This window comes from Nycticebus coucang, chromosome 16, assembly GCF_027406575.1.
Source record: "Nycticebus coucang isolate mNycCou1 chromosome 16, mNycCou1.pri, whole genome shotgun sequence".
NCBI classification, from domain to species: Eukaryota; Metazoa; Chordata; class Mammalia; order Primates; family Lorisidae; genus Nycticebus; species Nycticebus coucang.
In genome coordinates this window covers 75,441,661-75,465,426 of record NC_069795.1, presented here as the reverse complement: position 1 = coordinate 75,465,426, position 23,766 = coordinate 75,441,661, and the positions used below count along the sequence as shown (strand labels likewise).

Genomic DNA, 23,766 nt, shown 5'->3' with positions numbered 1-23,766 from the left:
TGGAGGTTGCTGTGAGCTGTGTGATGCCACGGCACTCTACCGAGGGCCATAAAGTGAGACTCTGTCTCTACAAAAAAAAAAAAAGAAAAACGGGGCTGATAATTTTATATTCTGATATTACTTTAGATAAATATGGCTGGGAAACCTTTTAGAGAAGTATTTACCACCTTTTTCTAAAAGTTTGGTGCCTTCCTTCTTAGGGTGGGAAAAGTTGACATCTGTTCAAGTGGTAGCCTCTAACTGCCTCAGAAGTTACCATTAGGATTAAAATCACTGTTCCCCTGCCTTGGGCATTTTATACTTGTAGAGGTTGTGCATGTAGGGGAAGAGAAGTAGGGGTTAGAGACAGCAAACACATCTGTCAAGTGCCTGTTTTGTGCCAGATTCATAGCTTCTCTGGGATCTTGGAGAGGTTAAATAACCAGCCCGAGGTCACACAAGTGTCAGGAAAGCCAGCAGGCAAACCAGCTATATCAAATACTTTGTGGGATTGGATGTTACAGAATAGGGTAGTAAACTTTTTTTTTACTGTGGTAAAATACATATAACATAAAATGTACCATTTTAACCATTTCTAACTGTGTAGGTCAGAGCCATCAAATATTAATACATTTTCACATTTTTATACAATCATCCCCACCAGCCAACTCTAGAACATTTTTTTCTCAAACTTAAACTTTTACCCATAACTCCCTTAGCCCCTGGAAACTGCTGTTTTACCCCTGTCTATTAATTTGACTACTCCATGTATCTCATATAAGTACAGTTATACATTTGTCCTTATGTGAGTAGCTTATTTGACTTAGCGTAATGTCTTCATGCAAAGTTCATCCATGTGGTAGCATATGTAAGACTTTTCCTTTTTTAAGGCTGAATACATGCACACAAACACATGGTACCATCAAAAAATACATGTTTTAAACATAAAAAAACATGTTTTAAGAAACATGAATTTAAACACTGTATTAAAATTATAATACTCAATATATACCAATAATGTTTGTTATCTTATATATCTTTCTTTTCTTTTTTTTTTTTGAGACAGCCTCACTGTATCACCCTTGTAGAGTGCCACGGCGTAATAGCACACAGCAACCTCAAACTCTTGGGCTTAAGTGATTCTCTTGCCTCAGCCTCCTGAATAGCTGGGACTACAGGCACCTGCCACAACGCCCGGCTATTTTTTTGTTATAGTTGTCTTTGTTGTTTAGTAGGTCTGGGCTGGGTTCAAACTCACCAGCCCTGGTGTATGTGGCTGGTGCCCTAACCACTGAGCTACGGGTGCCAAGCCCATTGTTATCTTATATATCATATCTTCTATCCCTTGTAATTGCAGAAGTCAAATGTGACTTGAGTATTATAAATTTTTTTTTTTTTACTCAATGTGACTTGAGTATTATACATTTTTTTTTTCACTTTGTTGCCCTTGGTAGAATGCCATGGCATCACAGCTCACAGCTACCTCCAGCTCTTGCGCTTAGATGATTCTCTTGCCTCAGCCTCCCGAGTAGCTGGGAATACAGGCGCCCGCCACAACGCCCGCCTATTTTTTGTTGCAGTTTGGTTGGGGCCAGGTTTGAACCCCCCACCCTTGGTATATGGGGCTGGCACCCTACTCACTGAGCCACAGGAGCTGCCCAATTGAATATTATAATTTTAATACAGTGTTTTAAACATAAACACACAGGGTGGATATAAAGTTCATGTGCAATTTAAAATTGTTTAACATAGTAAATTGCATACGAACTTTATTTCCACCCTGTGGATATATACACCACATTTTGTATATAAATTCATATTGCTGGACATTTGGTTTACTTCTGCCTTTTGGCTATTGTGAATAATGCTACTATGAATATGGATGTATCAACATATGTTCAAGTCCCTGCTTTCATTTCTATTTTTTTTTTTTATTGTTGGGGATTCATTGAGGGTACAATAAGACAGGTTACGCTGATTGCAATTGTTAGGTAAAGTCCCTCTTGCAATCGTGTCTTGCCCCTAGAAGGTGTGGCACACACCAAGGCCCCACCCCTCCCTCCTTCCCTCTCTCTGCTCTTCCTTCCCCCACCCCTCCCTCCTTCTTTCTCTCTCTGCGCTCCCCTTCCCCCACCCCCACTGTGACCTTAATTGTCATTAATTATCCTATCAAAATTGAGTCCTGCTTTCATTTCTATTGTCTCTACACCCTGAAGTAGAAATGTTGGATCATGTGGCAATCTTTGTTTAGTTTTAGGGGGGAGTTCTACACTACTTTCCACAACAGTTGCACTATTTTACATTTCCACCAGCAATATACAAGGGCTCCAGTTTCCTCACATCCTCACCAACATTTGACATTTGTAATTATCTGTTTGATTTCTGTGTATGTGTGTGCTTTTATTATTTTTGTTTTGTTTTGATTTGTTTTTGAGACAAGTTCTTGCTCTGTCACCCAGGTTAGAGTGCAGTGGCTTCATCATAGCTGACTGCAACCTCACATTCCTGGGCTTATGTGATTCTTCTACCCTAGTATCCTGGGCAGCTGGGGTATAGGCATGTACCACCATGCTCAGATAATTTTTCTTTTTTTTTTTTGGTTATTGGCCAGGGCTGGGTTTGAACCTGCCACCTCTGGCATATGGGACCGGCGCCCTACTCCTTGAGCCACAGGCACCGCCCGCTCAGATAATTTTTCAATGTTTTTTTTCTTTTTTTTTTTTTTTGTAGAGACAGAGTCTCACTTTATGGCCCTCGGTAGAGTGCTGTGGCCTCACACAGCTCACAGCAACCTTCAACTCCTGGGCTTAAGCGATTCTCTTGCCTCAGCCTCCTGAGCAGCTGGGACTACAGGCGCCCGCCACAACGCCCGGCTATTTTTTTTTGGTTGTAGTTTGGCCGGGGCTGGGTTTGAACCCGCCACCCTCGGCATATGGGGCCGGCGCCTTACCGACTGAGCCACAGGCGCCGCCCAATTTTTCAATTTTTTTGTAGAGATGGGGTCATACCCTTGCTCAAACTTGTCTTGAACTCCTTATCTCAAGCAATCCTCCTGCTTCAGCCCCCCAAAGTGTTGGGATTACAGGCATGAACCACTGTACCTGGCCTACTTTTGTTGTTGTTGTTGTTGCTTCTTGAGATAGAGTCTTACTTTGTTGCCCTTGGTAGAGGTGGCGTCATAGCTCACAGCAACCTCAAACTTTTAGGCTCAAGTGATCCTCTTGCCTCAGCCTCCCAAGTAGCTACGGCTACAGGTGCCTGCCACATGCCTGGCTGTTTCTAGAGACAGGGGTCTCACTCTAGCTCAGGCTGGTCTCCAACTCCTGAGCTGAGGCGATCCACCTGGCTCTGCCTTCCAGAGTGCAAGGATTACAGATGTGAGCTTCCACACTGGCCCTTATATTGTTATTTTTATTATTATTTTTTTTTTTTGTAGAGACAGAGTCTCACTTTACCACCCTTGGTAGAGTGCCATGATGTCACAGGACTCACAGCAACCTCCAGCTCTTGGGCTTTTGCGATTCTTCTGCCTCAGCCTGCCGAGCAGCTGGGACTACAGGCATCCACCACAACGCCCGGCTATTGTTTGGTTGCAGTTCAGCGGGGCTGGGTTTGAACCCGCCACCCTCAGTATATGGGGCCAGCGCCCTACTCACTGAGCCACAGGTGCCACCCTATACTGTTATTTTTAATCAACATATAATTTTACATATTTATGGGGAACGATGCAATGTGCTATTTTGATACATGTATACAATGTGTAATGTTAAAATCATGGGGGCAGGGCCTGTGGCCCAGTGGATAGGGCACCAGCCCTATATACCAAGGGTGGCGGGTTCAAACCCGGCCCCAGCCAAACTGCAACAAAAATATAGCCGGGCAAATATAGCCTGCCACCAACTATAGGTGCCAGGCACCTGTAGTCCCAGCTGCTTGGGAGGCTGAGGCAAGAGAATTGCCTAAGCCCAAGAGCTGGAGGTTGCTGTGAGCTGTGATGCCACGGCACTCTACCAAAAGCGACAAAGCGAGATTCTGTCTCTTATATAAAAAAAAAAATTATAAAAAAAATGTTAAAATCACGGTAATTAGCATATCTGTCATGTCAAACATTCGTCAATCATTTCTTTATCTTAGAAACATTCAAATTTTGCTTTTTTTTTCTTCTTTTGAGACAGGGTCTCGCTCTATCACTTAGAGCAGTGGTTCTCAACCCTCCTAATGCCATGACCCTTTAATACAGTTCCTCATTTTGTGGTGTCCCCCAACCATAAAATTATTTTCGTTGCTACTTCGTAACTGTAATTTTGCTACTGTTATGAATCGTAATGTAAATATCTGATATGCAGGATGTATTTTCATTGTTACAAAGGGGTCACGACACACAGGTTGAGAACCGCTGACTTAGAGGCTGGAGTTCAATGTTGCAGTGTGTGAGTATAGTTCATTGCTACCTTGAACTCCCAGGCTCATAGGATCCTCCTTCCTCAGCTTCCTAAGTAGCCAGGAATATAGGTACACATCACTGTACCTGGCTAAGTTTTAAAAGTTTTTGTAGAGGATGGCGCCTATGGCTCAGTGAGCAGGGCGCCGGCCCCATATGCCGAGGGTGGTGGGTTCAAACCCAGCCCCGGCCAAACTGCAACAAAAAAAAATAGCCGGGCGTTGTGGCGGGCGCCTGTAGTCCCAGCTACTTGGGAGGCTGAGGCAGGAGAATTGCCTAAGCCCAGGAGTTGGAGGTTGCTGTGAGCTGTTTAATGCCACGGCACTCTACCGAGGGCAATAAAGTGAAACTCTGTCCGTACAAAAAAAAAAAAAAAAGTTTTTGTAGGGCAGCGCCTGTGGCTCAAGGAGTAGGGCGCTGGTCCCATATGCCAGAGGTGGCGGGTTCAAACCCAGCCCCAGCCAAAAAATAAAATAAAATAAAATAAAATAAAATAAAAGTTTTTGTAGAAATGAGATTTTGTTATGGTTTGATCCACCTGCTTTGGCCTCCCAGAGTGCTAGGATTATAGGCGTGAGCTACTGTGCCCGGCCTATTTTGTTGTTTTTAGTTTAAAAAAAAAAAGCAGTATTATGCAAGAGGCTGAGGCAAGAGAATCGCTTAAGCCGAGGAGTTGGAGGTTGCTGTGACCTGTGATGCCACGGCACTCTACTGAGGGGGATAAAGTGAGACTCTGTCTCTTAAAAAAAAAAAAAAAAAAAAAGGCAATATCAAAGGAGCCTTTTCCTTTTGCATTTTTTCACCTCAGTTTTTATTTACTAAGTTTTTCTAGACTTATACATTAAATGCTATAGAGAATATTAATTTTTTAAAAATTTTATGTCATTTTCTTAGTACTAATTTTTATTCTCTTAAAATTTCCATTCATATAATGTTATTGAATATTATTGAGAAAGGCTGATAAGTGAAATAGAATAAAAAAGCCCTAAAACAGAAGCAAGTCTGTAAGATTTAGTATCCCAGCGAGACCCTTTCTCTAACAAAATGAAAAATATTAGCTGGGCATGGTGGTGCATGCCTGTAGTTCCAGCTGCTCAGGAGGCTGAGGCAGGAGGATCTCTTGAGCCCAGGAGTTCAGGGCTGCAGTGAGCTATGACTGTGCCACTGCATTCCAATGTGGGCAACAGAATGAGACCCTGTCTGGAAAAAAAAAGACTAAATACATGTTTAGACAGCATTTCAGATCAGTAGCAATGTGAGACTGTGGGAAGAAAGAGTAGATGTTTGTATTATTGCATGAGGGAGGCTACCAAAAAGATTCATTGAGCCACTGGTTGCCTGGGCAGTTAGCAGAACCAAGAGAACCGGCTTGTTCCAATCTAGCTCTTTAAGAGGCTAATTTAAGCAGCACCAACAAGTCTGGGCATGATGACAACTCTTTCCTCTTGGCAGCTCAGAACGCAGAGTGCTTTACCAACTCACCCATTAGAGAAGTCTCAGCTTGTCAACTCAACTGTTATAGGCCCAGATGAAATTTTTAGAAAAAACTTCATCTTCCATTTCCTGTCAACCTGACTGGAGGGCTTGCATCACAGGACAGATATGCTGGTTTTCAACATGGAACATGTAGATTAAATGGTGAGAGGGGATCAGAAAGGTTAAGAACATGTGGAAGAGTCCTAGGCCTATTAAGCTTAATCTCTTTGGCTCACCTGGCCAGTTTTGTCCAGGTGTTGGATGAAACTTAACTAACAAAAGTTAAGAGATTCAACACTCTGCAAGCCAAATTGCATTTGATGATGCTTCACTTACAGTGCAGGTTGTCCCGAAGATTAGTTATTTCCCCAAACTGCTGGTCTTTATTATTTTGAAATTGCAAAAAAATTAAACAGTTGGGCTGGGCATGGTGGCTCAAGCCTGTAATCCTAGCACTTTGGGAGGCCGAGGCGGGTGGATAGCTTGAACTCATGGGTTCAAGACCAGCCTGAGCAAAAACCCTGTCTCTACTAATAATAGGCAAGAGGATCTCTTGAGCCCAAGAGTTGGAGGTTGCTGTGAGCTATGATGCCACAGCAGCACTCTAACCAGGATGACAGCTTGAGACTCTGTCTCAAAAAAAAAAAAAAAAAAAATTAAACAGTTATGTTAATCTTTTTTTTTTTTTTTTTTGGCCTGGGCTGGGTTTGAACCCACCACCTCCAGCATATGGGGCCGGCATCCTACTCCTTTGAGCCACAGGCACCACCCACAGTTATGTTAATCTTAACAAAAATTTTCATTTAACACCTTAGGTGAGTTCTCATAGTGTAAACGTTTATGCTGAATCTGAAGTTTCCCTTTTAAACTTTGCCTTTGTTTCTACATTTCTTTAGCTTATTGGTTAGGCCAACTTCTGGGAAAAATAGCCTTGTTATTTCCTCATTATGTGAATTGTCTCTTTATCCCTAATCTACATGTCTTATAAAGTATCCAGGGAGAACGTTTGGATTAATCCATGTACAATGAAATACACCCCAAAGTACTATATTGCTGCTGGCATATAGCATCATATAGCATCCATAGCATCATCTTAGTGGTAGACAGGTAATGTTATTGGCACATTTCTGTAATTTTACCTGTCTCCTCTCAACATTACTTTCTCTATATCTAGGTGAGTGCCTTCCATGTTGTAAATTTGTGGTAATGCTTTTGGGATAAGAAATATATATTCATAGTAAACTTGAGATTTCCAAACATGTACTTCAAATTGTCTCTTAAATTAACTCCCTTTAAGAGATGACACTAGTCATTTTCCCTTTTTTTTTTTAGAGACAGTCTCACTGTAGAGTGCTATGGTGTTATAGCTCACAGCAACCTCCAAGTCTTGGTCTTAGGTGATTCTCTTGCCTCAGCCTCCCGAGTAGCTACAATGCCCGTCAATTTTTGGTTGCAGTTTGGCCAGGCTGGGTTTGAATCTACCACCCTCGGTATATGGGGCCAGTGCCCTACCCACTGAGTCACAGGTGCTGCCCATTCCTTTCTTTATTAATATTTTTTTTGAGATAGAATTCTCATTCCATACAATTCTTTTTTGTTGTTGTTGCAGTTTTTCGCCGGGCCAGGTTTGAACCCGCCACCTCTGGTATATGGGGCTGGCGCCCCTACTTCTTGAGCCACAGGTGCCACCCACTCATACCATACAATTCACCCATTTAAAGTGTACAGCTCATTGGTTTTTAGTATATTCAGGATATTGATTTCTTTTTTTTTGAGGCAGAGTCTCACTTTGTTGCTCTCGGTAGAGTGCTATTGCATAATAACTCATAGCAACCTCAAACTCTTGGGCTCAAGGAATTCTCTTGTCTCAACTTCCCAAGCAGCTGGGACTACAGGTGCCTGCCACAACGCCTGGCTATTTTTAGAGATGGGAGTCTCACTCTGGCTCAGACTGGTCTTGAACCTGTGAACACAGGGCAATCCATCTGCCTTGTCCTCCCAGAGTGGGAGTGCTAAGATTATAGGCGTGAGCCACCAAGCTGGCCCAGGATATTGCTTTCTTGAGCCTAGGGGTTTGAGGTTGCTATGAGCTAGGCTGACACTCTACCCTGGGGAAACAGAATAAGACTCTGTCTCCAAAAAAGGAAAAAAAAAAAAGATTGTTTTCTTGTGAACTGAGCCCTTCAGGTGTTTTGATGGATTTATTATTTTTTTTTATTAAATCATAACTTTGTACATTGATGCATTTATGAGGTTCAGGGTACTGCTTCGATATACAATGTGAAACACTCACATCGAACTACATTGAACTCTTACATTCCTAAGTAACACATCCATCACAATTATACTCATTTCTTAATAGTTTTAAAATGTACCGTTGCAGTTTTGATGGATTTTTTTAGTTGTAGGGGATTCATATGAGCCTTTAATTTAATGTGTTGTTTTTAGAGACAGAGTCTCACTATATTACCCAAGCTAGACTTGAACTCCTGGCTCAAGTGATCCTTCTTCCTCAACCTCCCAAGTAGCTGGGGTTACAGGTATTCACCTTTGTGCCTGGCCCACACGGGCATTTTACAAAGGACAGGTTATGTGTTTCAGAAATTTAAGATGATGTCAATGGCTATTTTTTGTTAATTCAAATAATCTTGTCACAAAAATGGAGAAATAAAGATAAGCAGCCATATTAGAAATGAGCAAAAATGGCTTAGCGCCTGTGGCTCAAGCCACTAAGGCGCCAGCCACATACATCTGAGCTGGTGGGTTCGAATCCAGCCCAGGCCCTCCAAACAACAATGACAGCTGCAACCAAAAAATAGCCCGGTGTTGTAGCCGGTGCCTGTAGTCCCAGCTACTTGGAAGGCGGAGGCAGGAGAATCACTCGAGCCCAGGAGTTGGAGGTTGCTGTGAGCTGTGATGCCATGGCACTCTACCCAGGGTGACAGCTTGAGGCTCTGTCTCAAAAAAAAAAAAAGTAAGAAATGAGCAAAAATATGGTGTTCAGTTCACTAAGTAGATCTACAGGTGGTCAATAAATCATAAAAAAATTTTGACCTTAATAATAAACTTAATAAAACATTAAGTTTAAAAGCTCTGAAAAAATATTTAAATTAGTTTGTATTTTTATCAAAATATGTGAACATAATTTTAAAAATCAGAAGCATGCTGAAAGACTTATGAGAAAGGGCGGCATCTGTGGCTCAGTGGGTAGGGCTCCAGCCCCATATACCGAGGGTGACGGGTTTGAACATGGCCCCGGCCAGCTAAAACAGCAGTGGCAACTGCAACAAAAATAGCCGGACATTGTGCCGGGCACCTGTAGTCCCAGGTACTCGTGAAGCTGAGGCAAGAGAATCTCCCTAGCCCAAGAGCTGGAGGTTGCTGTGAGCTGTGACGCCCCATAACCCTACTGAGGGCAACAACAACAACAAAAAAGACTTATGAGAAAAACATCAGTCCGTCAGTTTTCTGTCTTTCTCTTGGGTAGACATTTTCAACTTCTTTAGCTTTCTTCTCCTCTGTTCTTTTTCTTTCTCTGAATAAAAGGCCAATTCTATTCTCACTGAACACATTTTTTTTTTTTTTTTGTAGAGACAAGAGTTTCACTTTATTGCCCTCGGTAGAGTGCCGTGGCATCACAGAGCTCACAGCAACCTCCAACTCCTGGGCTTAGGCTATTCTCCTGCCTCAGCCTCCCGAGTAGCTGGGACTACAGGCGCTGGCCACAACACCCGGCTATTTTTTTGTTGCAGTTTGGCCGGGGGCTGGGTTTGAACCCACCACCCTCAGTATATGGGGCCGGCGCCCTGCTCACTGAGCCACAGGCGCCGCCCCGGCCAATTCTATTCTCTTCTTTTTTTTTTTTTAGTAGAGACAGAGTCTCACTTTATGTAGAGTGAGACTAGGTAGAGTGCCATGGCATCACACAGCTCACAGCAACCTCCAGCTCCTGGGCTTAAGCGATTCTCTTGCCTCAGCCTCCCGAGTAGCTGAGACTACAGGCGCCCGCCACAACGCCCAGCTATTTTTTGGTTGCAGTTCAGCCGGGACCGGGTTTGAACCCGCCACCCTCGGTAATGGGGCCAGCGCCCCACCGACTGAGCCACAGGCGCCGCCCTCTATTCTCTTCTTGACTAACTTTGACATGGTTGTCACATTGCTTGAGACAATGTCATTGTCATTACTTAAGACAGTGACAATGTCTAGTTCATGTTCCTGAATTTGTTCCTGAAATTATCTACCAGGTTCTATTATAGAGCAAGCTAACATGTAGAATGCTAAACTTCTCCAAAACCAACATGAATTTTTAAAAATTGATACTTTTTAGAGTTACTAACTTAAATTGGGATCTGAATTAATGTATTTCCTAAAGTAGATAATTTAGAACTAAATCAGAACATCAAATTCCTTTCCAGAGTACATCAGTATTTTATCAAGTTCTTTTCCAAAGTGTATTAGTATTTCATTAAATTGTTTTCCAGAGTATATCAGTATTTCATCATTTCGTTTCAAGTTCCTTATGTTTCTGCATATCCAGTTGCAGCTTTTTCATTTTTAAACAGGACAGGTAATCTAGTGTGACCTATTTAATGATACTTTCAGCAAATCTTTCTATCCTGATGTTCTCATTGTATATTTCTATATACAATTAATATATTAAATCAAATTCACATATTACATCAAATTAAATATTAAATCAGATTCACATATTACCTAACATTTAGTTAACCTCAGAGCTCATATTTTAATTTATTTTAAGTGAATTTTAAATAAAAGTTCTCACTACCATTTTCTTTGGGCAGTTTAACCTCTCTGTTAATGAATTCTGTAGATAAATCTTCCTTTGAAAGGATACTATATCTTTGCTTCCTTTTATAATTCACTGGTTTGCCTATTCCCTATTAAATGCCGTACCTGAAGATTTTGTGTCTTTTATTAAACTCATTCAATTTTTTAATAATCTTTGCTGCCAGGAAATTCATTCTAATGTTTCCAAGTACTTCAGAAATGCTTTTAAGTTTTATTTTTTTAATAGTGAAAACCTGAAGTGTGTAAGTCCTTAAAATTTGCTTAGCTTTGGTTTGCCTACAGAAAATGTTCAAAAATTACAGTTTTTTTTTTTTAAATCATTACAGGTTTTTTGTTTTAAACAATGAAGCTGGGCTGTTGGAGTACTTTGTGAATGAACAGTCTAGAAATCAAAAACCTAGAGGTACTTTGCAGCTTGCAGGAGCTGTGATATCACCCAGTGATGAGGACTGTCATACCTTCACTGTAAATGCTGCCAGTGGGGAACAGTATAAACTCAGAGGTATGATGGAGATATAAGAATTGATACTGTGATTTTCTTTTTCCCTTGAGAAGTTGGTGCATTTACCTGCTTTTATTTGGATTTTGGAAATAGAAACTACTATCATCAGTGGTATGGATGTAATATCCTAAATCTTGGGACTATTTTGAGAACTTACAAAATCTGTTTTATTATTATTTTTTTAATTATTATTTTTTGAGACAGAGTCTTACTATGTCACTCTTGGTAGAGTGCCGTGGCATCACAGCTCTCAGCAACCTCCTACTCTTGGGCTTAAGTGATTCTCTTGCCTAAGCCTCCCGAGTAGCTGGGACTACAGGCACCCACTACAACCCCCAGCTACTTTTTGGTTGCAGTTGTCATTGTTGTTTAGCAGGCCCAGGGCGGGCTCAAACCCACCAGCTTCGGTGTATGTGGCTGGCAACCTACTCACTGAGCTATGGGCGCCCAGCCTATGAAATCTGTTTTAATGAATGACTTTTCGAAAGAGCCAGTGAACAAGTTCACTTAGGATTAGCCCCTCTAAAGAGTTTGTGTGAATGAAACTCTGGTCACTGAAAATCTAAAAGCATAGACTTCTTTTTTTTTTTTTTGAGACAGAGCCTCAAGCTGTCACCCTGGGTAGAGTGCCATGCCATCACAGCTCATAGCAACCTCCAATTCCTGGGCTCAAGTGAGTCTCCTGCCTCTGCCTTCCAGGTAGCTGGGACTACAGGTGCCTGCCACATTTTTTGGTTGCAGCCATCATTGTTGTTTGGCGGGCCCAGACTGGATTCAAACCTGCCAGCTTAGGTGTATGTGGCTGGCACCTTAGCCGCTTGAGCCACAGGCGCCGAGCCGACTTCTTTATTTTATTTATTTTTATTTTGGAGGGGACAGAGTCTCACTCTGTCGCCCTATATAGGGTACGGTTATATCATTGCTCACAGCAACCTCAAACTGTTGTGTTCAAGAGATCTTCTTGCCTCAGTCTTCCAAGTAGCTGGGTCTCTAGGTGCCTGCCACAATAACCGGCTAGTTTTTTTTTCTATTTTGAGTAGAGACAGGGTCTTGCTCTTGCTCAGGCTGCACTGAAACTCCTGAGCTCAAGCATTCCACCCACCTCGGCCTCCCAAAGTGCTAGAATTATAGGTGTGAGCTACCACACCTGGCCTAACATAGACTTCTTTAATGATAATTTTTATGCCTGCCATAGAGATAAATGTGTGCTGCCCGTTTATTTGGTTTGGTTTGTAGGCTCTTTCTGCAGTTTTCAGTGTTTATTATATATAGTTGTGATTTATTAAAATGTTCATATTCATTAAAGTTAAATCTTAACTTCTGTTTAGATAAATTTAAATTATGTAGAAGTTTTTGTTTTATATTTAGTTAACACACAAAGTATAACATAATGGTAATCTTAACTAGGCATGCTAACTACAGATCCGAAAGTATTGATTGTATGTCAGTTATTAACAGTTATTTCCTTAAATAAGGACTTATTTTTTTTTTTTTTGTAGAGACAGAGTCTCACTGTACCGCCCTCGGGTAGAGTGCCGTGGCGTCACATGGCTCACAGCAACCTCTAGCTCTTGGGCTTACGCGATTCTCTTGCCTCAGCCTCCCAAGCAGCTGGGACTACAGGCGCCCGCCACAACGCCCGGCTATTTTTTTTTGTTGCCGTTTGGCCGGGTCTGGGCCTGAACCCGCCACCCTCGGCATATGGGGCCGGCGCCCTACTCACTGAGCCACAGGCGCCGCCCAAATAAGGACTTATTTTAATGAGAATTGTAAGACATGTCAGTCTCATATCCTCACCTTGTTGCACAGAATTTATTCTTTTTTAGAAATATGTATCCATATCCAGATATTGTGGCCCCTGGCAAAGTTAACGTTTTGTCCTCTTTTCTGCCGCCTTCTACTCAGGGAAATTTGCTCTATTGAGAGTAGAACCAGTGACCTATTCTTCATGCTGTAGATAATTATATTCCCAAAATAAATCAATACAAAATAACATTTACATCCTTTTTATCAGCCACAGATGCGAAAGAGCGACAACACTGGGTTAGCAGACTTCAGATATGTACACAACATCATACTGAAGCTATTGGAAAGGTATGTGGATTAATACATGATCTTAACATACAAAAAGGAGAAGGAATTTACTTTTTACATTTTAAAATTGAAAAACTATTCTCAATATACCATAAAATTCACCTTTTTAAAAGGATATAATTTTATCATTTTTAATATATTTACAGTGTTGTGCAACCATTGCAACTATTTAATTCCAGAACATTTTCATTAACCCCTGCTGTCAAACTCATACCCACCAGCAGTCACTCCCTATTCTTCCCTTCCCAAGCCCCCTGGCAAACACTATTTTCTCTTTCCATGCATTTGTCTATTCTGAACATTTAATATGTCGTATAAATGATACCATGTGGTTTCTTGTATGTGGCTTCTTTGGTGTAGCATAATTTTTCAGGGTTCATTTATGCTGTTGCACCTATCAGGACTTTTGTCCTTTTTTAGGGCTGAATAATATTCCATAATATGGATATACCACATTTTTTAATCTATTGATTAGTTGATGGACGTTTGGGTTGTTTCCATTTTATAGATATATGAGTAATGCTGCTATGAACATTTGTGTTTAATATTTTTTGTGTGAACATACAGTTTCAGTTCTCTAGGGTATATAACTAGGAATCAAATTTCTGGGTCATACGATAGTTGTATGTTTAACTTTCTGAGGAATTGCCAAACTGTTTTCCAAAGTAGCCACACCATTTACATTTCTACCAATAATGTATGAGAATTCCAATTTCTTTACATCCTTGTCAATGCTTGTTATTGTCCTTTAATTAAAAATTATTAGGGCTATCCTAGTGAATGTAAGTAAAATGGAGTCTTATTGTGATTTTGATTTCATTTCCCTTATGTCTAATCATCTGGGGCATCTTTTCATGTGCTTATTGCTCAGTCATTTGTATATCTTCTTAGGACTGATTTTTATCTTTTTAAGGAGAAAAAAAGTCTTTAGTACTTGAAATCTGAGGTTAGAGAGGTCTAAGCACATCTAGAGGATCTAGAGGATTCCATATGTAGGTGCTAACTTGACTTTTACTGTTTTTCATTCTACCTGGTGGTTTTCCCTAAGTGAATTTCTAAAAATTGTTAAGAAATTCAGCACACTAGTTTTTCTCATACTATAAGATTTTAGTTATTGACAGTGATCAGTGACCAAAGTACTAGTTTGTTCCAATGAATACTTGAATTTTACATTAGGTTACACTAGGAAATGTATTATATTGCATATTGCTGAGTACACTTTTTGTGCTAATCAGGTATTTAAGAAATAGAAGTTACTTTTTTTATTATTGTAATATTTGTAAAATGTGAAAAAAAATTTGACAGCACAAAACTGGAAATTGTCTAAATAAATTATCAGCTTACTTTGGGATGTGTGAATGCTTAAACTTTGAGTAGCTGATATCTTACCACCAGAAATGCTCTTGTAGTTAATTCTGAAGTTAATTTTAAAAATATATATAAACCTCAGTGTATGATAGTTTGATGGTTAGAGAACCTGAGTTTTAAAACAAGAATGATTTTCTTTGTCTAACAGAATAATCCTCCTCTGAAGTCACGAAGTTTCTCACTTGCATCTAGTGGTAATTCTCCCATATCTCAGAGGAGACCAAGTCAGAATGCTATTTCTTTTTTTAATGTTGGACATTCCAAACTGCAATCAGTGAGCAAAAGAGCTCACTTACCTCCAGACCATCTTGTGGAAGTCAGAGAAGTAAGTATGAATTGAAGTAAAGTTAAAATGCACAGAATAACACCTTACATGCTTGATTTTGTCATATATATATACATATACATATATATTTTTTTAAGACAGAGTCTCGCTTTGTCACCCTTGGTAGAGTGCTGTGGTGTTACAGCTCACAGCAACTTCTAGCTCTTCGGCTTAGGTGATTCTCTTGCCTCAGCTTCCCGAGACTACAGGCACCCACCACAACACCCGGCTATTTTTTTGTTGCAGTTTGGTCGGGGCCATGTTTGAACCCGCCACCCTTGGTATATGGGCCTTTTTTTTTTTTTTTTTTTTGAGAGAGAGCCTCAAGCTGTCGCCCTGGGTAGAGTGCTGTGGCATCACAGCTTACAACAACCTCCAACTCATGGGCTCAGGCGATTCGCCTGCCTCTGCCTTTGCCTGTAGCTGGGACTACAGGCGCCTGCCACAACACCCCAGCTATTTTTTGATTGCAGCCATTATAGTTGTTTGGGGGGCCCGGGCTGGATTCGAACCCAGCAGCTCAGGTATATGTGGCTGGCGTTTTAGCTGCTTGAGCCACAGGCACGGAGCCAGGTCACAAATACTATTTTTAAGTATTGTTTGTGTCTTTTGGGGGCCCTCATTATTTCTCATGTAGGATACTGGGGTAATTTTTTTTTTTTGTAGCGACAGAGTTTCACTTTATGGCCCTTGGTAGAGTGCTGTGGCCTCACACAGCTCACAGCAACCTCCAACTCCTGGGCTTAAGCGATTCTTTTGCCTCAGCCTCCCGAGTAGCTGGGACTACAGGCGCCCACCACGACGCCCGGCTATTGATACTGGGGTAATTTTTAAGTCATAAATATTCACTGACTATATGGCTTGGCGCCTGTAGCGCATTGGTTATGGCACCAGCCACATACACCGAGGCTGGTGGGTTTGATCCCGGCCTGGGCCAGCTAACAACAACAACTGCAACAAAACAATAGCTGGGTGTTGTGGTGGGTGCCTGTAGTCCCAGCTACTTGGGAGGCTGACGCAAGAGAATTGCTTAAGCCCAAGAGTTTGAGGTTGTTGTGAGCTGTGATATCACAGCACTCTACCAAGAGTAACATAGGGAGACTGTGTCTCAAAAAAAAACCCCAAAGTGCTTATATCTTAATTTAAGGTGGAGGAAAAGGGAACATTAGAAGTGTTAAGATACGAGAGATAAAATAAATAAAAATATTTAGGGGCAACCTTGTGTTATAGTATGTTCTTTAACCCTTAAAAACTAGGCAGCCATGAAATTCTTACAACTTTTCAATCATGGCTAGTGATGGAAGTTCTCAAGGAGATTTCTGGGATGCTGGTAATGTTCTGTTTTTGGTTTCATGGTGTGTTTGGCTTATGAAAATTCATTAAGCCATATATTTGTGATGTGTATTTCTGTACTCTGTGTATCAGTATATGTCAGTAAAAAGTTAAAAACAAGCAAAAAGCATATGGCTGAAGTTGTCATGTATTACAACACATCTTCAGAGAAGAGGGACCTTTTCGTGTTTGATATTCTAGCCTCTGTAGAGGCCTTCTGCTTGGCCATACTCGAATCTTTGAGTATGGGAGGCTTCCCATCAGTTGTGAAGGCTTTGATCAACCTTTTCCTTATTTTTCATCTCTAATGATTGTTTTGGTATTCTCACTGGGCCATTGGTAATTTTTTATAATACTCTTGTGTTTTGTGTCTTTAAATATACTTTTTGTAACATGACAGCATTTATTTATTTATTTATTCTTTTGATTCAGAGTCTAACTATATCACCCTTGGTAGTGTGCTATGGCGTCATAGCTCACAGCAACCTGCAACTCTTAGGCTTAAGTGATTCTCTTGCCTCAGCCTCCCAAGTAGCTGGGACTACAGGAGCCCGCCACAATGCCTGGCTATTTTTTTTTTGTTGTTGTTGTTGTTGCAGTTGTCATTGTTCAAACCCACCAGCCCTGGCATATGTGGTCGGCACCCTAGCTGCTGAGCTACAGGCGCCCAGCCGTAACAGCATTTGTTAATAGTATTTAAAGTAACTGTGGCTCTTGTATGTAGAGTGAGTGTATCCCCTAAGTTTTACAGCTACCTCTGAGGGAAGAACAAGTGTCAACTTACAGAATTGATCAGTTTAATGGCAGCTCCTTTTGAACTATTGCTCCATAGTAATAATTCTAAGGTTTGAGAAGTGACCACTGTTTAGCAGTCCCTGTGCTGCTGCCACCCTTCTCTCCTACCCCTTAGGAAAAAAAAGTCTTAGCTCTGTGTCTTCACTAGGCTGGTATTTTTGCATTTAAGATCATAATAAGTCAAACTATAAGATTATGACTATATTAGAAATGTTTCTGCATTCTGATGGAAAAATTCTATTTCTGAGAAAATAATCCTTTTGGAGTGTTTGTCCCATTTTTTGTGTTGTCCAGACAAATATTAAAAATACCTTCAGAACCAGTTTTCCCTTTAAAATTTAGCTTATTGGCTTGGCACCCGTAGCTCAGTGATTAGGGCACTGGCCACATACACCTAAGCTGGTGGGTTTGAACCCAGCCCAGGCCTGCTAAACAACAATGACAATTACTACAACAAGCACTTTACCAAGGGTGACATGTGAGACTCTGTCTCAAAAAAAAAAAGCGAACTTTTTGTATGTTGTTACATGGAAATCCATCGATTGGTCCTGTACATGGAATGGATATTTAACCTATGCATAATTTTGTAACACCATGCATTTGTTAGTCTATGGGCGATATTAGTTCATAGAGTTATGTGGATCCTATAAATACTGATCCATTTTATTATCATACAGTTTCTAAAATTCATGTTGATTAATATCTCCACCAGTCTCATCAGAGAAGGCATGCAGTGTTAGAAAGCTGTGAAACCTATGCTGGCAGATAAAAGTTTTCCAAAATCGTAATTTTTATTTTAAAGCTAATTTTTTTTTGTTTTTGTAAGATAAGACTTTTATTAGGAGTTAGAAAGGAATGCAGAAGAAGTAAAAAGCACCACCAGAGCTTCTGGAAGGGGGAAAGAACTGAGGAACTCACCTGGGAGTCTCCATGTGGGCTCTTTTATCTAGGGGTCTTAAGTCTAGAGGATTACACATGGCTGAAAGCTACATTTTTTCTTTTTTCTTTTTCTTTTCCTCCCCTTTCCTCTCCCCTGCCCTCCCTTCACCTCTCCTCCGCCAAGCCAGTACATTGGATTCTTGCTTTTCCATTCTTGTGATGCTTTGCTAAGAAGAACATATTTCAACTCCATCTAAATTAATATGGATTTCAAAGCCACCACTTTTTGTTCTTTATTTGTTTATTTTTGAGACAGTCTGACTATGTCACCCTCGGTAGGGTGCCGTGGTGTCACAGCTCACAGCAACCTCCAAAAAACCTGGGCTTAAGTGATTCTCTTGCCTTGTAGTCTCCAGAGTAGCTGGGACTACAGGCGCCCACCACAACGCCTGGCTATTTTTTTGGTTGCAGGTGTCGTTGTTTAACAGGCCTGGGCCAGGCTCGAAACTGCCAGCCTCCATGTATGTTGCCAGTGCCCTACTCACTGAGCTATGAATGCCGAGCCCACCATCCTTTTTAATAGGTGTATAGTATTCCACGGTATACATATACCACAATTTGTTCATCCATTCCTGGATTGGGGGGCATTTAGGTTGTTTCCACAATTTGGCAATTGTAAATTGAGCTGCAATAAACAATCTAGTGTAGATGTCCTTATGATAAAAGGATTTTTTTTCTTCTGGGTAGATGCCCAGTAACGGGATTGCAGGATCAAATGGGAGGTCTAGTTTGAGTTTTTTGAGGATTCTCTATACTTCCTTCCAAAAGGGTTGTATTAGTTTGTAGTCCCACCAACAGTGTAAAAGTGTTACTTTCTCTATAACCACACCAGCATTTGCAGCTTTGAGGCTTTGTGATGTGGGCCAATCTCACTGGGGTTAGGTGATATCTCAGGGTGGTTTTGATTTGCATTTCTCTGATAATTAGGAATGATGCGCACTTTTTCATATGCTTGTTAGCCATTCGTCTGTGTTCTTAGAGAAGGTTCTATTCATCTTACTTGCCCATTGATAGGGGGGATTGTTGGCTTTTTTTTTGTTGCTTAATTTGAGTTCTCTGTAGATTCTAGCTATCAAGCTTTTGTCTGATTCATAATATGCAAATATCTTTTCCCATTCTGATGGTTATCTATCTGCTTTGGTTGTCTCCTTAGCTGTACAGAAACTATTCAGTTTAATTAAGTCTCATTTGTTTATTTTTGTTGCTGTTGCAGTTGCCACTGGAGTCTTCGTCATAAAGTCTTTCCCCAGGCCGATAGCTTGAAGTGTTTTCCTACTTTCTTCGAGGATTTTTATTGATTTATGCCTTAGATTTAGATCTTTTATCCGTCATAAATCAATTTTAGTGAGTGGAGAAAAGTGAGGGTCCAGTTTCAGTCTTTTACATGTGGTTATCCATTTCTCCCATCACCATTTATTGAATAAGGCTTCTTTCCCCTAGTGAATGTTCTTGTTTGGTTTATCAAAGATCAGGTGGCTGTAGAATTTTGCAGACAATCTCATGGTTTTCTATTTGATACCAGTTGTCTATACCTCTATTTTTTTTTTTTTTTTTTTTTTTGCAGAGTTTGGCCGGGGCGGGTTTTTGAACCAGCCACCTTCAGTATATGGGGCTGGCGCCCTACTCCTTTGAGCCACAGGTGCTGCCCTATATCTATTTTTGTGCCAGTATACCATGCTGTTTTGATCACTATGGCCTTGTAGTACAGCCTAAAGTCTGGTAGGCTGATGTCCCCCGGCCTTGTTTTTATTACTAAGAATTGCCTTAGATATACGGGGTTTTTTCTAGTTCCATACAAAACGAAGAATTATTTTTTTCACATCTTGAAAGTATGATGTTGGTATCTTAATGGGGATTGCATTGAATCTATAGATTGCTTTGGGAAGTATAGACATTTTGGGAATTTTTTTTTTTTTTTCAGAGTCAAAGTCTTACTCTGTTGCCCAGGCTAGAGTGCCATGTCATCAGCCTACCTCACAGCAGCCTCACACTCTGGGTTCAACAGATTCTCCTGTCTCCGCCTTCCGAGTATCTGGGACTGCAAGCACTCACCACAATGCCTGGCTAATTTTTCTTTTTTTATTAATGGTAGAGATGGGGTATTGCTCTTGCTCAGGCTCATCTCAAACTCCTGAGCTGAAGCAATCCTTCAGCCTTTGCCTTCCAGAGTGCTAGGACTAAAAGTATAAGCTACCATGCCCGATCTTACAGAGGATTTAAAAAAACATGTACTCAAGAGTCAAGATATGGTAAACCTAATTATTTTAACTGCTTTTTCAGGGACTTTTTTTTTTTTCTTTTTGACACAGACTCTCAAGTTATCTCCCTGGATAGAGTGCTGTGGCGTCATAGCTCACAGCAACCTCAAACTCAGGCTCAAGTGATCCTCTTACCTCAGTTTTTTTTCTATTTTTGGTAGAGACAGGATCTTACTTTTGCTCAGGCTGGTCTTGAACTCATGAGGTCAAGCAGTCCACCTGCCTCGGTCTCACAGAGTGCTAGAATTACAACATGAGCCTGTGTCCAGCCTTCAGGGACATTCTTAAGTAAAAGTGGGTTTTTTCTTTTGTGAGTGCATGATAGGTGAAGAATATAGCGACCACTAGTAGGATTGTCCTCACTGACATTCTGGCAGTTTTACCTATTATTGTTTTCTCAGGATCAATGCAAATGTCACTGCAGTGAAAAAGGCAAATAACTTTTTAAAATTATTGTAATAGTAGGTTGACTTCAAAGACCCTCTGAAAGGAGTCCTACAGGAGTCTGCAGAGTACACGTTGAGAATTCCTTTACTAGAATTACCTAGCTCTAGGATGTTGTGATATTGTGATGCATAGATATAATTCAGACTGAGTCTGGAAAAAACATTTAATTAAAGTCCGTGGATAAATGCAGAGTTAGAGTAAGTAACGGTTGGCAAAAGCAATTGACTATTGGGAATAGTATAATATTGTGCCTGAACACATAGTACAAAAACTTTAAATTATCTGTTTTAACATTTACTATTTATTACTAGTACTGTTTATCAGTTTACTCCATTTTCAGTGCATGCTTCCTGTTGGTACTATGCTCTTTCCTGGGCTCTTGGGCTTAAATGATCAGTCTAGTGAGTGAGACAGACAAAATACAAGTACACTAAAATCGTGGTTCTAATCTGATTTTTGAACAAACTAGATCTTACCTGAATGATACATTACTATCACCATATTTGCCATATCTGGCTGCAAAACATTGGTTAACCAAGTTTTCAGCTTTCTGTAAGCTTTCTCTTTCTTTCTGGTTTCATTGCTTTTCCATTTCTTTGACTATATGTAATCAACTCATTTGTTTTGGAGAAAACTGTTAACAAATTTTAACATTTTAACATCCGTCTTTTTTTTTGTAGAGACAGAGTCAGAGTTTTACTTTGTTGCCCTAGGTAGAGTGCTGTGGCATCACAGGTCACAGTAACCTCCAACTCCTGGGCTTAGGTGATTCTCTTGCCACAGCCTCCGGAGTAGCCACAATGCTCGGCTATTTTTTGTTGCAGTTTGGCCGGGCTGGGTTTGAACCTACCACCCTCAGTGTATGGGGCCACTGCCCTACCCACTGAGCCATAGGCGCCGTCCATTAACATCTATCTTTTAAATATATATAATTATATATAAGTGAGAACGTCTCAAATAAAAGATTTTTTATTTTATTATTTTGTTTCTTTTTTGGAGACAGAGTCTTTACTATGTTGCTTTTGGTAGAGTGCTGTGACGTCACAGCTTACAGCAACCTCAAACTCTTGGGCTCAAGTGATTCTCTTGCCTCAGCCTCCCAAGGAGCTGGGACTACAGGCGCCCACCATAATGTCCAGCTATTTTTTGTTGCAGTTGCTATTGTTGGTTAGATGGCCCAGTCTGGGTTCGAACCCACCACCTTTGGTGTATGTGGCTGGTGCTATAACCACTCTCACCGAGCCAGTTTTTCTGTCTTTTAGTAGAGACGGGGTTTCCCTTTTTGCTCAGGCTGGTCTCGAACTGGCTCAAGCTATCCACCTGCCTTGGCCTCCCAGAGTGTTAGGATTACAGAAGTGAACCACTGAGCCCAGCCAAGAGTTTTTTTCTTTATTAAAAAGTTTGTTGCCGGCTTGGCACCCATAGCACAGTGGTTACTGCCCCAGTCACAAACACCAAGGCTGGTGGGTTCGAACTCAGCCTGGGCCAGCTAGACAACAATGAACAACGGCAACAAAATATAGCCGGGCGTTGTGGCAGGTCCCTGTAGTCCCAGCTACTTGGGAGGCTGAGGCAAGAGAATTGCTTAGGGTAGTGCCTATGGCCCAGTGAGTAGGGTGCCAGGCCCATATGCTGAGGGTGGCGGGTTCCAAACTGGCCCTGGCCAAACTACAACAAAAAATAGCCGGACGTTGTGGTGGGCACCTATAGTCCCAGCTACTTGGGAGGCTGAGGCAAGAGAATCGCTTAAGCCCAAGAGCTGGAGGTTGCTATTAGCTGTGACACCACAGCACTCTACCCAGGGCAACAAAGTGAAACTGTCTCAAAAAAAAAAAAAAAGAAAAGAAAAAGAATCGCTTAAACCCAAGAGTTGGAGGTTGCCATGAGCTATGTCTACCGAGTGCCACATAGTGAGACTCTGTCTCAAAAAACAAAAAAAAAGCTTTGTTGCCTTGTAACATATAAAAAAATACACAAATCCCAAGTATACCTCTTGATATAATTTTCATGTAGCCACCTCCTGGATCAACAAATTAGATGTTACCAGCACCCTACTTTCTTGCCTTTCTGTCACAATACCCTTTCTCCCTATTTTGCTTTCTTGACTTCTCACTTAATAGATTTGTTTTGCCTATTTTGAAATGTGTAAAACCGGAATCATGTAGTATGTAGTCTTTTGAGTATGGCTTTTCAGTCTACACTGTATATTTGAGATTTACTTATAATGTTGAGTATAGCTGGTTCTATATTTTCATTGCTGTATACTATTCCTTTATGAATATGCCATAATATTTTTTGTACATTCTAGTATTGATGGACATTTGAATTGATGAACTTATGGATGTTTATCTATTGGTTACAAAGCTGAGAGTATAATTGTTTAGATCATAACTTATATGTATTTATTTAGATCTAATTGATGTTGCCAAACTGTATCCCAAAGTTCATAAGTTTGGATTATTGGGAGTTGGTCCCCAAATTCATATACAAAAACATTTACACACATACAAAGCACACATATATGTATGTGCATGTATAATGTGTATTCATAGATACCTTCATACCTACACTTTCTTTTAAAACCTTTTTTTTCTAGGAAGAGTAAATGTTTGATTCTTACCTATGGTCCATATTTTCAAGGGCTGTTTCATGCCTGACACACTTGTTTGTCGGGATCATTTTGCATCTCTTTCACTAGCCTGCTAATTAATTGTATTAAAAATCTTGGAACAGGCTCGGTGCCCATTGCTCAGTGGTTAGGGTGCCAGCCACACACACCCGGGGCTGGCCTGGGCCTGCTAAACAACAATGACAACTACAAGAAAAAAAAGTAGCTGGGCATTGTGGTGGGCACCTGTAGTCCCAGCTACTTGGGAGGCTGAGGCCAGAGAATTGCTTAAGCCCAAGAGTTTAAGGTTGCTGTGATGAGGGCAACAAAGTTAGACTGTTTCCAAAAAAAAAAAAAATCCTGGAACAGGCTCGGTGCCTGTGGCTCAAGCAG

At 40.8% G+C, this 23,766-nt stretch overlaps 1 protein-coding gene across 2 annotated transcripts in view; it reads left to right on the top strand.

Moving 5' to 3' along the window:
• Positions 1 to 23,766, top strand: part of OSBPL11 (oxysterol binding protein like 11) — a 113,242-nt gene that overhangs the window by 23,028 nt on the left and 66,448 nt on the right. For both annotated transcript variants that reach the window (XR_008374870.1, XM_053564499.1), the window contains exons 3-5: positions 11,032 to 11,207; positions 13,222 to 13,301; positions 14,818 to 14,994. Coding sequence is in view for 1 of the 2 variants with exons in the window: in XM_053564499.1 (XP_053420474.1) it covers positions 11,032 to 11,207; positions 13,222 to 13,301; positions 14,818 to 14,994 (433 nt within the window). In the remaining variant the exon portion in view is untranslated. The remainder of the gene's footprint in view (positions 1 to 11,031; positions 11,208 to 13,221; positions 13,302 to 14,817; positions 14,995 to 23,766) is intronic.